Raw genomic sequence first — 17,917 nt, forward strand, 5'->3', positions numbered from 1 at the left:
TAAATGACACCACTAGAGCACTTATCATTAGTAATTCTGACACATAATCTTCAGTGGAAAGCCTGCTACAATACAATTTTACCATTAGCAGCAAGGCAGTTTTTATGTGCACTTTCCCAGACAAGACGGCACATACCATGGCCTTTGATATACCAGTCGTAAGACAGTCTGGGATGGGGAAAAACCCAATGGGTCCGCTGACTTAACTTGACTCCTGCCCCTAGAGATAATCATCATACAACTGTAAATAAAGTGAATTCAGAATCATAACCAATGATTTGGCTCTAATTTAACTATCTTTTTACCCCCTCCCCTAAAGCAATATCTTTATCTGCAATTCTGAAGTATTAAAAAATAACAAGACACTCCACTTTCAAAGCACAGTTTAATTTTATTTTGATTTATGTGAAAAGGTTAGCACAAACCAACGTTATTAGCAAAGAATTTATGAAAACGGGTGACACACTGGCACAGCGATAACCTTCGCAATACCAGATTTACTAAACATTACAACAGCAGCCAGTACAACATAGCTACTAAACATCAAGAAAGTCACTAGACCAGAGTGCATACCAGCACACTATTAGACACATTGCTGGAACAATCAATATAAAATAGGTTAGTAAACATTAAAGGTACTGATTCCAAGTCTTAAAACATAAGCACACACCATTAGACCTATTGCTGGAATAATGAATGTAAAATAGGTTGGTGAACATCAACGGTACCGATTCCAAATCTAAACCAGTGTAAAATGATATATATTAAAGAACTTTTTTTGGTAGTCAACCGAACATTTATCTAACTTTTTTAACAATATGCAAAAGGCTTTTTTCTACTGATTGATTTAGAACTTGTATGTAAATTTCTCTATTCAATGCAGTCCAGGTAAGCAATCACCAGCAAAGTCTTTTCCCTACAGAATATGTTACGAATAATGATAAATGGACTGTTCCTAATAAATTGGACAGTTTATAAATAATCTTTTCTTCTTCTTTTTCACTTTTAAAGCAATAAAACATGACAATGATAAAACATAATAATGATAAAACAAATTACTGAATTTGTTTTTATTTTAAAGTTTAAAAAAAAGTCTAATCAAAATTAAAACCAATAAAAATGGCAACATTTCTTGATGTATAGTAGTATTATGCTGCGGTGGCCATGGACAGTTAAAACAAGTAAGTCTAGTAATTAATGAAATGATTACACCAAGCATGTATAACGCACAAGTAGGTATCAGCAGATTATATATATATAACATCAATACATCAATTATATACATCGTCTTTACATGGTGCTGCTCTTTTGGTCACAATACTGGAATAATTTCCACAAAAACTGGACAGCTGTAAAGGCACTGTTTGCTTGCTCTTCAGGTCCAACACATAACTGGAGCCTAATTCACTAAACTCTCGCAACTTTGCGATCTTCGAGTGCAATGTTAAAAGACTTGCAAAGAGGATGCTTTGTTGTCTAGCGGAGCCTAAGAGATCTTTGTGAATTAGGCCCCTGGACATTGACTGAATTATTTAAATGTTGCCAATGAAATCTCACAGCAAAATATTTATTAAAAAAAAACTGTGTCCAAGAATAAATTAATGGATAAATGGTTAATAATACCCCAGCATGAAAAACAGGAACCACCCCCTCCCCAATAAAAACCAACAGCAAGCCTCGTTAGTATGTATTTATACTTTAACAGATATTAATGTAAAGATATTATTGTAACAAAGGAACTGCTATAATAAACTACCTTTTGCCAATCTTTCAACAACAAAAAAGTGAATCCGTATTCCCCAACATAAATTTGTTAACCTGAATTTTACAACCTGCATAAAACACTGAATAGTTTAATTTACTAATTTATATTCATTCTTTTTTTCTTTTCTTTTTTTAAAGTGAACTTACAAAATCAAACAGATAAATAAATGAAGGCATTTCAGTGCCTTAGTTTATTCCCTGAAACACGGGCAATATTGTGACCAAGAGAAAGTTGATAAAATGGCAAATGGCATGAAAGTTGAAACATGGGTTGATCAGTGATGAATGATTTGTTTGAAAACATTTCAACGAAGAAACATTGGCATTAACTAAATGCCTTCCAACCACCCCACCCCACCCCAGTATGATCTATTGGGTGAACTTAGAAATGGTCCTTTATTTCCCCCAAAAACGCTTGAAAGATGATCAAGATTTTATGTTCTAATACAATCTATGGAAAACCAATTTTCATTGTATTGTGTGATCCACTTGTATAAAGCACAATGTATAAATTCATTAAGGTTTTATTGTGAATTTCCTCTGTCCACCTGAAAGCCTCAAAAAAAGAATGTTCATAAATGATCAACCTACCTCTCAGGCAACAATCTGGGGGACATGGGTTATATTCATTCAACAGAATTACCATGACATACCGGTAAAACACTACGTTTTGCATCATGATGTATTTTTAATCTCCTGTTCCTAAATGTTATTGATCACTTTAACAACACATAATAAAATTTCCAGTAAAAACTCATTTTACCAAAATGAAATCATACATTTTCTTATCCGAATTATACCTATATATGTATACAAACACCCACTTGGTGTGTAATCCAATTAAAAAAACAAAAAAAAAAAACAGCCCACCCCATCCTTCAACATATAGTGTGTAATAAACCTCATCAAAACAAACCCATTCATCTGGTGGCAAGTTGACAAACACAAGTTGGTAATAAAAACAAGTCAGTTATACATAAACAGTTTAAATGGAGGCAAGTAAACTCCAGGGGCCAGTTCCACAAAATTATCTTTGAATTTTAATTGCTAACATATCTGTTAATATGCTTTGAACTTAACCAAGTTATCTAAGACTCTTTGTCATAACATGACTGAGGAAACATGAAAAATAATTTTAAACAAACATTTCAAGATTCTTTACATTACATACGACCAGGGGCCTAATTCACTAAACTCTCAGAACTTTGCAATCTAAACAGTGCAATGCTAAAAGACTTGCAAAGAAGATGCTATGTTATCTAACAGAGCCTAAGAGACCTTTGTGAATTAGAATTAGGCTCCAGGACAATAAATGAAAGGAGAATCAAGTCATCATCCGTTTGGCAGTAAACACTTTCCTGTGGAAACTTCAATTAGTTGGATGTGTCAACACATTTTATAATTACAAACACTTTTGTTAGATCTAGCACAAAAGATTTTATCCGTAACTCATTATATCTCCTAGCACAAAAGATTTTATCCTTAACTCATTATATCTCCTAGCACAGAAGATTTTATCCGTAACTCATTATATCTCCTAGCACAGAAGATTTTATCCTTAACTCATTATATCTCCTAGCACAGAAGATTTTATCCGTAACTCATTATATCTCCTAGCACAGAAGATTTTATCCGTAACTCATGATATCCTCTAGCACAGAAGATTTTATCCTTAACTCAAAAGGCAATCTTTGTAAAGAGTTAACATTGTGAACTGGTCGTCAGTCTAAGAACGGTCACTATCTATAACAAGACTTCCATCAACTGTAATTATGTTAACATCATGGTCAGTAATACACTTGACATGCTAGAGTTGTACTAGTGCACTACTATTTGTAGACAATTAATGAAAATTAAGACCATCCCTTGGACTTCTTGTCAAGGAATAGGTTTGTCTTATAAAATCTAATGAAACAAGTAAACTAAACTAACACACACAGATAAAAGGAATGTTTTAGTTATGCAAAACAACTACATAACGAGGGTAACTCTTTTATATTCCACATGATTTTATGTAGTTATGGTCACTTAGAAAATATGGTACTCACTATGATGTAAAATTATCTTCACCATGAATATTATTATATTGAAAATGTAACATTGAATTGTATAAATCACATAACATTTTTGTTTGTTTTAATTTAAATTCTTTTTCTATATATCCCATTAAACATTATTAGGGAGTGAAATGTAGATTACAAATACACTTAAAAATACATGGCATTTGCTGTATGGTGAATAATTATGCAAATGTTTTGTCATGAATCGGTGCTAAACCACTCAAGTCGTCCTTTTTCTGTACACAGAAATGTCTTCAAAAGACTGAGTCTACTGCCCATTTCTTTATTCTACATAATTCATAGAAACTAAGAACATAATATCAAAGTATAAAACAGAAACAGTATAAAATAAATATGATTGTACTAATATAAGAGAAAATCCTCTCTAAATGTGGATAAATGATGAATAAATGCGAAAAGACACGAGATTCATTAATGAACGAATTACAAAAGGAAATGACAATACTTCATGTCTTTTGTTCGACATCCAGATCTTGGTCATGACCACACTACCACAATGACATACAGTTGATTAAATGTGATATAAATATAGCACTGATGGGCAAAAAGGAGTTGGGTTCAGATCAACATATTTCTCTGAACAAAATCTCTACCTTTTATCATCTCCTTAATTTATTTCGAAAATACTCAATAAATCAATCTGTTAGAGATTACTGTATAACATATCCCTTTAAATTTAAAAACAATTTATAATAACAAGCAAAATACTTGGCCATGACAGATTTCAAATAAGACCATTATTTTTCAATACATGTATTTGTTACCAGCCATATACTGTAAACAGATTTAAAATCATTCTCGATTGTTATGGTATGTTCACTACATATACATAAAGCAGCTTGCAAATAATTTCCCTCAGATTAAAATAAAACAGAAATCTCTATTGGAGAAGACAAAAGATTGAGTGTAATCAGTGAATAAATGTCAGAACTTAAAACAAATCAGATCTCTTTTCCAGCAAAAATCAAACACACTATGATGATGATTATTTGTTACATGTACATACATACATATATATATACAGGATATGGACTATTCATAATTATCAACATTTTAAAAAGATAAAAAATGTTTTTACTACACTCCTCCCTCTCTCTTAAAGCATACATAAAACATTACAATTTTGCTAAATGTATTTTAATTTTATTTTTTTTAAACTCCCTTCCCCATAGTTTTAGATTTATGAAATGTTGATAATTGTGAATGGGTGTTTGTCTTTCACTTGTTGTCACTAACGCCACCTACAGCTACCAGTGGAGGACTTTACAGAACAGTGGAAGCTATAAACACTAACATAATATAACAAAAGGCATGTACAGATGGAAATAATAACCGATACAAAACGTATGGCAACACAATGTAACAACACAAATGAAACAACATTAAATAAGATTATATTAAATTCTTTTAAATAAAAATGTTGCCTAAGAACTTAAACAGAACAAATCATACAATGTACTAACTGCAAAGATTAATAAAATACTTTTAACACTTTCACCCTCTTTTCGTCTTAGGTTTGTCTAGTATGGTAAAATGGAATCAGATGGCCATTTCAGATATTTACAGTTAATATCATTTTACAAAAAATCTGTGAAAAAGTGTTTGTCCAAGACAATACATGTGGATGTTTTTGAAGGGGTTCAAATCCTTGATGCACATGCACACTCTAAGTGTACACATGTTTTTACACATGCACACACAACACACACACTAAAAATGTCACCAAATAATTCTTTAGAAAACACCACATAGAGAAATGAACAATTTTAATTTTGCGAGTTAATGACAAGATCCTTTCAAAATTAATTGCCATCATGTGAAAAAGACGTCGAGGTGAAAGTGTTAAAACAATGGGTTGTTTGCCCTTTGAACTAAACACTACAATACTGGAAGTGTACCTCCAAACTAAGGAATGCAGGTATTTGGCACATCTATCCAACTCATTCATGAATTTAAAAAAAATTAAATTACTCAACAGGCAAACATTCAACAAGAGCTGAAATAAAAGAGGTAGTTAATGGAATAAAATGGGGGTATTCTAACAATAAATTAAAATGATTTCTCCAAAATAAAAAATATACAAAGGCCCTATATTATAATCATTAGCTTTTATCAACTATCAAATGGGTGAACTCTATTACTTTTATAATTTGTAAATTGGACACATTTAAAAACATGCCAATATTAATGACCTTTGTATATTTCGTTTCAGTTGAGGCGAAAGTACATTAAACAAAACTAATTAATTAATTAGGCTTCAAGCAAAATAAGTTTTCAACATAATAAAAAAGAAAAGAAAAAATGTAAACAAAAATTTAAACTGCAAGAAAAGCTAGATTCTAAGCTCTCCATGTAAAATGTAAGTATTAAATATTTAGTCTGAGTATCAGTGGCATATATACATTGTATTATGACCAGAGCCAGTTTATCCTAGAACATGTAGCATGTGATATGCCCCCCAACCCCCCCCCCCCATGCTTCAGGGGGCCCCACGGTAATGTGTACGTTTATTTTCCCCAGGTCGTTTTTTCCCCTCTCCCAGAGGGGGTTATAAATATACATCCTGGGAAGGAGGCCCCGCTGTTATTTGTGCTACAGACCCTACGGATCCTTAAACCAGCTCGGACTATGACAGTAGGTGTTCTACTGAAAATATCATCTGTAGTGATATACATTAAAATTTGGTTACTCTACTGAAATTATGCACTGAAATAATGAAGATTACCACTAATTTTTCAACTGAAAATATGAACTGGAGTGGTCTTGATTGGGATTTATTGCCCAACTGAAATTATAAACTGGTGTGGTCTTGATTGGGATTTGTTGCCCAACTGAAATTATGAACCAATGTAATGTAGACTGTGATTGGTTAGTGTAAGGAAAACATGAACAGAAGTTATCTTGATTATGATTGGTTTACCCTATGGGAAAACGTGAATCGTGAAATGTCAATTATGATTGGATGTTCCATGATTCCAATATTATGCAACATGGCAGTGAAAACATTTATACTTATTGCACTTGGGTTTGAAATGGGCTGTACGATGATAAAAAACCCCACCCAAAACACAAACAAGCCAAAATACAAAATTAAACCTAACATACTGTGAGTTAAAAAAAACTTTCTATAAGTGGTCTTATATTTCCACTCAGGTTTAAAGCAATATTGTAAAAACTGTTAGCTGATAAGCTAATATACCTTTAAGTTGAATCTGTACTAAAACTATAATGGAAAAATGGACTGCTAGTGTTACATACATGTATGTCATTATGTCATATACCTAATATATTTTATCAACTATTACAAGTTCAGTAAAAGGTCAACCAGTGTTACAATGGCCATCATTACAATGTTTATACTTCGACTAAAAACTCCGACAAGTATAACTATATATGTTTTCTGCCTTTCAGTCACAATTACAGTGATCAGCACTCCAGCAATTAAACTCGTCATATAAGCATTAACATCTTAGTCATGTAAAACAGTGAAATGGTAATCCTCAGTATAATGTTGTCATTATAAACGATACAATATTTTAAGATTAAATTTATAATGATATATTTATAATAAACAATACCTTTAACAGCTTCTTCTCCTGTTGTAATTACTACCAAAAATAAACAGAAACATGAGGTGACAAACTATAATGATGTGCTTGTGTAAACGTAACAGTTGATAACCAACTTCAATGATGGATGACGATACTCTATACAATATACACACACACACACACACATTTTCAAGCTGTGAACAGATTCTCATAAAGTCAATTAGCTTACATTTGTTAAAACATGTACTAGATATTACATGAATACAAAGTATTTAAAAACAAATCCGAATCATTTATATAATGAAATCTTTGTTAAAAAGCTTGTAACAGTAACTTGCTTCTAAACACATACATGTATGCCGTACGTGACTTCTATTATTAAAACACTACTACGTGACACAGTAGACTACGATATACAAAGTTTACAGATTCACAGTGTGCATTTCTACTCGCTGTACATTACGCATGGTCTGACCATGTTTTAAAACTGCTTCTGTGTCGTTTTGGGAAGCGTTGAAACATTCCTGGTTACCTGCCATCTGATACGTCATAGCAGTGTGTCGGTGAATTGGGTTTTTTATTTATCTGAAAACATTATCTAGTATTTAGTAACTGCACACAATATATATGAGAACCGATGTATGGTAGCCAAAATCCTATTACAAGAAGATGGTCATATATTACAGTGGAGTTCATCAAATCAATTGTACTGCAGCAAACCACAATGGGTTTTGGGGGGGTTTTCAAAGGTTGGCTTAGTACTTAGTAGATAACAAGTCATAATTGTTAACAAACACGTTATGTAACTGCAAATGTGTTTATAACAAGTCATAATTGTTACTAAACACATGCTATGTAACCGTGAGGTGTTTAAAACAATCATGGTTTATACAAACCTGTTTTGAAGCATGAATACTGCCCGACCTTTAATAGGGATATGAATTTAATCCATTACTCAATCTAGCAATTATGTTCACTCATTAACTCTCTCTTGTTTAGTAATAATATTAAATCATTTCCTGTCATGTTGATCAGTGTAAAAATTGTAAATAGCGGATGCCTTAATATTGAATTTCAACAGGCAATTTAATGTATTCCTGTAACACCCGTAAAGATAGCACGCATAAAAAATGAATGTGTTACCGTGTCCCATCAAAATGGTAGTTTTAGAAATAGTAGTAATGATTTCTAGAGCCCTTGTAATTAATCCAAATGCTGATTCAATTTATCTTTTATTTTAAATATCATCTTTGATATAAGGCAGGACAGAACCGTACATATATCTTGGTCTTATAAAAAGTGTCCAATCAAGCACATAGTTTGGATTCTGACCAAAGACAACTCCAAGAGGCCAAATAATGTATAAATTACTTACGCAATAAAAACTATTTTTTATGAATAAAATTTCTTTCATGATCCCTTATCAAATGTCGAGTAGCATACAAATGAAGACTTTATTTTTTTAACTGAATATATTGACATTCATTTCTGTATTAGACTTCAGCCATTAGTTAAGGGTATGCACATGCTATACTGACAAACTGTCAACCAATCTCTGTATCCAAATATACCATTTTTATGTATATTTACATATCCAATCACTTCTGTGTTCAAGCACAACCACAAAACCGCTTACCATAGCACTGGCATACATTAATACTATAGATTACAACTACAGTACACAGAAGCATAATGTTCACAACCAACAATACGATGTGTCTAACACTACATCACTAGCATTGTACTGATCAAAAGAACTAACTTGCATCACATGGCAAATTTAAGAATAAAATATAATTTCTCACATTTTGGATGAAAATTAGTAAAAATAAACTTCAATAATATATCATAAATTGCAAAAATGATTATTAAAAATGTGGGTCTCCTACAATGAACCAACCATAAGGCGAATCGTAATAAACCACTGTAAATGGAACTCCTTGTTATTCCAACTTCCATAATTGGGAAGACTGTGCCATGAACCCAGCACTGCAGAACCTTAGTAATAGCACAAAATATTGCACAGCAGAAATCTTTTTGTCTGTACACGTCTGCTTTCAGTACTCATTTTGATGCAGAACATCCAATCATTTTCCTGCTCCGGTGTATTGTATCCAATCAAAACCTTCCTCCTTTAAGAGGCATCTGATTATGTTCATCCTCTTATGCAAGTCATCCAATCATCTTCCTCCTTTTTTCTTTTTATGCAGAGCATTACCATATATGGAATGTCATGATGTCACATAAATAGTCTTGTAAATATTGTTTTTTTAAAATTATATATCCTCCTTGTATCTTAGTCAACATGACATATCCATTAACAACACTTTCAGGATAAAAACAAAAACATTTTGCCAAAGTAAATTAAACAATGAAATCTGCGAATAATTTCCATCCAGGGGGCGGATCTATAATGCTGACAGACCAGATGGGTTGGGCGTGTCGATAGGCTCCACCTTCTGGTCTCCATATTGACCAATGAAAGAGCCATCTTCATTAAAGCGACTTGGATCGACATCACCGTACTCCTCAAGGCTGTCTGCATCATAAGGACCCAGCGGCATTTTCTCAGGATTATTGTCAAACGAACCACTCTGACCAATTCCATTGTTGTCACTGAAAAACAACCCAGTCACATGCTGAGCACTGCTTAAACCATTTGAGAAAAAATACATAAAAATATAGTTTATATAAAAATGTATGTATGGAATAAACATAAGAATTAAATTATAAAAGTGTTACATACTTTTGAAATATAAAATTCACCAAGTCCAGAAAATATATAGAAATAAAAAAATAACATAGTATGTTAAAGGAAATTATTAATTTATAATAAATTACCCCTATCTCTCATCAATTAATCTTCCTACACTGTTGAGGGTTTTCCCCCACCCATTACATATCAAAAACACCATTACATATCAGTTTTAAACTTATTTAAATATGCCTATATTTTCAAGTATATTAAATAATAAATAAAATAATAAAATAATTTTAAAGCAAGAGCCACAGAGGAATAGAAAAAGCTATAATAAAGCATATATTGGTTTCAAACGGCAGCATAAATAAAGTACAAAAAAAGCATAAATAAGGCTATTCAAGAAATAAAATATTTGTAAACAATATAACCAGATTATCTCCATTCTGTCATTTTCATCCTTTTAAATATAATAGTCCATGGGCCAGATACCGAAACCCTCCCCCCACTAGGGATTTTTGGAGACAAGTATTTTTAGATACCTCATTATATATGAATTTAATATCTGCTTGTCTGCAGCAAAAATGTTGGTGGATTATAAAAAATATCGCCATTTGAATGGGGGTACCGTTGCACATTTTGTGTTCCAAAAACACTATATTGAAAAATTAAATATAGTGATAAATTTGTCATCCATATAAATGTTTAACAGATATAAGGCCAAAATGAATGATATTCATCCTATACTAGATGTTAATAGTAACAAACCAAATAACAATGCAATATGTGGTATTAATAATGATATACTCATCGGCAAAAGTTAAGCAATGCCTGAAATGCATTATTTTCTATATTTACACGTATTTTGGGCTGCTTGAACCTTTTACTATTAAAAATTGCATTGTATTTAATATATTGAGGCAGCATTATTCAAATATGGTTCAGTATATCTGCCTATACTATACTCAACAAAATTAATTAAGATCCAATAGATATTTTAGCATTTTCCTTTTAATATGGGGGAAAATACAACTTCTTCCGTTGAAAGTTGTCAGCATTGTGGCATGTTCTTAAACTTAATGACTTAAATAACAATTTTGAGGGAACACAATGACAAAAAAGATTCTGAACAAATGTGTAACAAATACTTGCCTAAGTATGTGAAATACCCAGTGTTTTTTGCGTGTATAACCAGTAAAAGTTTACTGAAACAATGTATAGAAGGCATATATATGACCAAAACATGCTAAAATAATATGACAGTAACAAAGAATTATATTATAATATAAGAAAGTTTACTAGCCCTTAATTAATTTTGTTGAGTATACATGTATGTGCATCAATATTATGAATATGTCCCTCTTTACTAAACACCAGTGTTAAAAATTTAAAGCATCAGTTTTGTGTACCTACCATAATTTCTTTTGCATTACATGTACAAGTCATCTATCTCACAGAAGTTCATATTATACTAGTCTGTGTTTGTAATATTTTTAGATTTGCCTTTATATTTACATTGTGCTTAACTTATGCTCAAGTGTATATAATTAGTTTCTACATCAAATATTGTCTAGGAAAGTTTTGACTTCCTTTCATATTCCTTTGCATTTTCATGCAATTAAAATATGTCGGTCATGTTCACAATTTCTGGTATTCTCCTTCTCCAGACTCTACTCAGTATGTCCATCAGCTCTCATGGTATCATATCACTATTTCATCTCTAGTGTGCCTTCTAAAATTTCTCAGCCATATGACAATTTGGTTGGGGAATAGCCTGGTATGCCTGGCATGACTGATACCAAATGACAACTTGGCAATTTGTTCTCTTTATGTGCATTCTCAGAGCATTCTCAGTGAATGCATACATGTAGAGTGGAGAAGGCTGATTTATACTCTACTGTTGTTCAATATTATCATCCTTGGTTTGGCAACAAACATTTCCAGATATTTCTCAAGTCATGATCTTTTTGTATGTTATTCGCACCTGCACTCCCATAGAGAAGGTATATGAAACGATCTGCTTCTTAAATATATGAACATCAATTTTTGCTTAACTTCCATGAGCTAACAACATTTCAAGGAAGTCTTGGCATTGCTTGAGAATATTCAAAACCTCCAGTTTTCCATTCTGCATAAAAGCAGTTGGTATCATAGCCAGTAATGGCAAGCACAGCTGGAATTGCTAGTTGGTGTCTTCCCTGCATCCTTAATGATGCTGTGCACATCTATAAGATGCCTCTTGTTGCCAAATTGAGTGTATACAAATGTCCGTATCTGGGATGGTGAACTAGCAGCAATGTACAGACATTGAAGTATAAGCTTTGTTTCTGCATCTTTTTGTGCACTTTACACCACCCTCAGACATGGTTTGCATTTGAAACATGTACTTTGTCTCACAAATAGAACCCTCTTCCCAAGAAGCTGAGGGCAGAGTTTTCTTTTTTTCATTTAAATGGTCTTCCAGTCTCTTGTAGAGATTCCTTAGATCAAGTGTGGCTTGGAAGAACCCCTTTCACATGAGAAATTTAGTGCCAAACCACGAATGCTGTCATTATGCTACTGTGGATTAGTTGCAAACCTTCCATCCAGTAGATATTCCCTGAAAATATGCTGTACCAATAGAGCAAATTGCCATGGTCTCATATGGTATTAGTCATATCACAAAGTCCAGGGTATTCCTCAACCACATAGAAATGGCTGAGAAATGTCCAAAGAAATACTGAAGCTGAATTGGATGGTTTGTGATCTGATAACAAGAGCTGTTGACATACTGAGGGAGGAACAAGAGCAAAGGCCCAGAGGACAAAATAAGAAATTACAGATATTGTGAACATAATAGACATTATATTTGAATCAGATGATAAGACTGAAATAGGAAAGAAAGTCAAGTACTAGATATGCCCGATGACTATATCTGATGTCAATTATATAAACCTAAGCATAAATTAAGCACAATTTAAATACAAATATGTTTTTAAAAATAGTACAGCTTCTGTGAGATAGATGAATTGTAAATGTTTTAACACACATGCCGAGGAAAGGTACTTATAATTGGTTGGTACTAAGAACAGAGGGACATCTTCATAAATTTGTGAACATAGTATATAAACTCCATATACTTAACCATATTTGAATAATGAAGCCTCAATATGTTATAAAAAAAAGCCAGGTCAATTTGTTTTTTTAATAATAAAAGCTTCAGGCAATCCTAAGTATATGTATACATAGAAATTAATACATTTCTGGCATTGCTTACTAGTAACTTATTTTGAGAAGTATATAATTATGCATACCTCATATTATAATGTTTTATAATTGTTATTAACATCTACTTAATAGAATAAAAGGAAGGATGTAGAAATAGAAAATTGTAAACTTCACATATATCATATTTGGGTCACATAAAATGATTGAGAATTGGGAATGAAAGTTAGACTTTTATAGTGCTAGATATTTGCCTGATGACAATATTCTATGTAGATATCAATTATATACACCAAAACATAAGTTAAGCATAATATAAATAGAACTGCAATTCTAAAATATTACAAAAAGCAACAAAAAACCTAGCTATTGTAACATGAACTGTTGTGAGACAGATAAATTGTATATGTAATGCAGACTTGCCTAGAATGGTATGTAAATTCACTTTTTATGTTTGTAAGACTTGTCTGTAATATAAAAATATTCAAAATATCTATGTAAATGGTTTAGACAGCATGTACTGCACCATATTTAAGTAATGCTGCCTTCAGATATTAAATACAATACAATAATAAAAGGATCAGAATGTTTTAGGTACGGTATTGTATATATGCACATGTACATAGAGAATTACGTATATCGGGAACTGTGTAACTTTTGCTGGTGAGTATACACCCGGTACTATAACTTTGTGGTTTGTTGTTATGAACATGTAATTTAGCATGAATAGCATTCATAATTTGGTCTTAAACCTGTTCAAAATATGTCTGGATGTTAACTTGAACATTGCCATGCAGTTTTTTCATATACTATGTTTGTAATACTCAGGACATTTCAAATTCATTGACTCACTATGCTTAGTCAGATGTCAAAAATGTATTACTTTTTGGTGGAATACATTCACCAGTAACCCAGCTTTAAAGTAAAAGCAGTGGTATAATCCAGAATTATTTTCAGATATTTCTGAAAATTATGTGAAACATTCACCTTGATCAGAAATTTGCCCTGTTAAAAATAGGGTGCCTACACTCAAACATGCCCTACAGGCACACCCACCAACAGATTGCCTGCAGACAAGCTGATTTGAATATGTCTATGGATAGGCTTCAAAGATATACTCATCTTGAAAAATCACGGGGGGGGGGGGGGGGGGGGGGGGGGGGGGGGCCCAGGGGGAGTTATAGTGGGCCCAGGTCTATAAGTAAAAGTGTGATAGGATTACATAATTTAAAAAATAAAAATAAAAAAGTAAAAACTAATAAAAAATAAATAAAAATAATAATAATAATTTTTTTTAAAAACAATTGTTTGAATATGTAAACTAAAGCAATGAACTTGTCATTTGAAATCCACCTAAAACAGAGTGAGTTTTTAGATCTTAACATATTAAGCTTTTATTTCAGGAATAGCCATCAACTAGTGGGTAGCGTCTAGAATACACAATAAATCAACTATTCATTCTACTCTCGCTATCTTCACAGAAAGAGACAGACATAATGAATACAGAGCCTTTATTTAACATCAGATTTTTCAAACAAACCAGTAATTTGAAGGTGAAACTTTTAAAACAGTAACTGTTAATGCGCACCAGCAATAAAAGAACAATATATATATATGTATATATATACACTCTTCAAAAAAAGTAGGGGAACTCTAATAAGAATTTATAATTGCCAAAATTGTAAGGTATATTAGCTGTGGGGAATGGTTATATGATAATAGTGAATTAATTGGGAAAACATTACAACCGGTAGTTCAGTATTACAGTAGGTTATATGACCACCAAAAATCTTGAAGGACGATTGGGGTCAGAAGTGAAATTTGAAAGTTGACGTTTGTTTATCATTAAATCGCAAATTCTACCAATAAAAATGACTAAAAACAAAACAGTAACAACTGTATGATCAACAGAATGAAAAAGATTGACAAAAAATAATGTTCCACAGTGATTAATGGACCTTCCTGGAAATGGTCAAAATCGAGAATGACACCCCACGCACGTGTACGGGGCAACTGCGTGATCCACACGCAAACTATGGAATGTGGTTCAGTGTGTTGATAAAGAGACCTGAACATTCTTTACTAGGATGTCTGTGGTCAAAACGTATGTTCGGTCTAATAGTTGATATTAACATTAATATTTCAGGTTCCCCTACGTTTTTGAAGATATATATATATATATACACATACATACATATATAAATACATATTTATATATTTTATTGGGTAAAGACATTATTTTTTTTTTTTTTTTTTTTAAATCTTACAATAAATATTCACAAAACTGATATTGAAAATTCTCTTTACTTTAAATTTCAGAATGTAACATTAAAATTATTTATCGAGATCATGAAAACATGTTTGAGGTTAAAAGAATTGATAAAGGCTCTTATCCACTACAGGGTGCAAGCTCTCCCCAAACGCAATGTTCAGAGAGTAGGAATACCTCTTGCCATACTCATTGAAATGATCGGTTCCTTCTTCTGGATTGCATCCCCTTAATCGCTCTTTTTCTTGAACTGAAAGAAATACAACATAAATATATTGAGTTGAACTGACAAAGCCCGATTATCTTAAACACAAGTGTTTAAACATTGTAAATATATGTAGTTACATGATTCCATGCCCTCTGATCACCGGAAGCGGGGATTTTTTGGTAAATAAGGTTATGGTGGATTATAAGTTACAATGATGTTTGGTATGGTATATTAAAGTCTGAACCAAACTGTTAACAACTACGATAAATTATTCTCCTACTTTTAATTAGTTTGATCCCCCCCATTTTGCCCAGACACAAATCATGAAAATTGTGACATAGATTCCACATACGATACTGTAACAATGTCACCGATATTAACTTCGATATCAACTCCGCTGATATCGCATAGGGCAAAATACATACAATTTCAAATCCAGAGACCTGCTATGGGTAGCTACTTTACTTTATTATTGTGTCCTGTACTATAATCAGTGGTGTAGGAAGGTGCCAAAAAGTGTGTGTGGGGGCCCACACCTTTATATTTACACACTTTTACACTATTATAAAGCAAATATAAAAAATATCTGAAAAGTTGGGGGGCCACATGTCTCCCTTCCCATGCCAGTGTATAATTTCCCACAGCAAACAAGTTTAATAAACACAACATGTAGTTCCAATGAAAGAAAAACTCAACAAGTCATATCGCAGGTAGACCATAATTATCTGGCAGTGTCAAACCTGGTTGACTATTACAGCTATTTTATTGATAATTTACAGTGATCAATTTGAGCAAATCCAACATGTTTCTGGTCATCATGGTATTTGTTTTATTAAATTTATTTAAAGGAAGAAAAACTTTAGTACTTCAGAAACTAAAGCGCCAGTTGGTTAAAGTCACACTACTATCAAAATAGAAGGAAGGAAATGGTTTATTTAACAATGCACTCAACACATTTTATTGACGGTTATATGGCGTCGGATTATCAAAATAGAGTAGGAAGGAATGTTTTATTTGATGATGCACTCAACACATTTTAATTACAGTCATTTGGTTTTAGACAAATGGTTAAGGACCACACAGATAATGAGAGGAAACCTGCAACGGGCTACTCTTTCCGATTAGCAGCAAGCCTAGACAAATTTTTATATGCAGCATCCCAAATAGGACCTACCCCAACCTTTGTTACACCCATTGTAAAGCCGAGGGATCAATCTTAGACCAACTGCACATAAAACGTCCTTGCCCCACAACAAATATAAAAAAATGCATGATCCAAGTTGGTACTTACCATGATATTTATCACCACGGTTACGTTTGATGATGCAGACGATGATGAGAATGAGGAGAAGAATTGCTATGGCAACCATCATTCCTATAAACCATCCCGCAGACAACACACTACTACGCTTGGCAGCTGAAAATACAAATGAACAGTTTATAACACAGGAGGTTAATTAATTTTCAAATTTACCATTGAAACATTAAGACTATGTAATGTGATAGCCCTTTCTGGTCTTCGGGCAGAGGAGGTGGTGTAAACAAAATCAATAACAAAAAACACCCCTTGGTTTCCAGTAATAACATTGAGAAAATTACCTACCATGGATAAATGCTTGATTACAATTTTTTCTGAGATGCACCGTTTACCCAGATACTCTTCAAGACACAAATACTATCCGATACCCAGCTTCTATTATTCAGGACATTCAAATAATAAAAATAACAAGTCATGCACATTGATGTGCAATTACAGACTTCAAATACACTGGTAAGACACTTATATTTAAGACCACAGCTTCTGTTTAAGGTGCCAGGTTCAATTTTTCAGATGCATGTTTCACCTGGGTACTGTTCAAGATCTGGCTACTATTGAAAACCCTGACAGTGATCAAATATTTACATCATATACCCCCAGTATATATACATACTATTAACTATTAACTATTTCTACTTACACTCTACTTGGACACTAGCTGTAGTCCAATTCATAAACCACGTGATATTTGAAGATTTGCAGGGACAAAACAAAAGGCAAATACATAGCATTTAAAAGGTAAATGAAATATGAAAATGTCCAAATTTGTGTAGTTTTATTCCCAGATTCATCTTTCGATAAATTCACTATGTTTAAGTACAGTC

At 32.6% G+C, this 17,917-nt stretch overlaps 1 protein-coding gene across 4 annotated transcripts in view; it reads right to left on the reverse strand.

Annotated features, from left to right (window-relative positions):
• Positions 1–371: 371 nt before the first annotated feature.
• The window catches only part of LOC121368409 (neuroglian-like), a 156,724-nt gene continuing 139,178 nt past the window's right edge, over positions 372–17,917 (reverse strand). For 2 of the 4 annotated variants that reach the window (XM_041493121.1, XM_041493120.1), the window contains 3 exons: positions 17,067–17,192; positions 15,745–15,817; positions 372–10,012 (listed from right to left, as the gene is read on the reverse strand). In XM_041493121.1, coding sequence (XP_041349055.1) covers positions 9,805–10,012; positions 15,745–15,817; positions 17,067–17,192 — 407 coding nt within the window. In that variant the 3' untranslated portion in view covers positions 372–9,804. Of the gene's footprint in view, positions 10,013–13,721; positions 13,766–15,744; positions 15,818–17,066; positions 17,193–17,917 lie in introns of those variants that run through there. The other 2 variants (XM_041493122.1, XM_041493123.1) reach the window with 2 other exon arrangements.

The sequence above is a fragment of the Gigantopelta aegis genome, chromosome 3 (assembly GCF_016097555.1).
Source record: "Gigantopelta aegis isolate Gae_Host chromosome 3, Gae_host_genome, whole genome shotgun sequence".
Classification (NCBI taxonomy): Eukaryota; Metazoa; Mollusca; class Gastropoda; order Neomphalida; family Peltospiridae; genus Gigantopelta; species Gigantopelta aegis.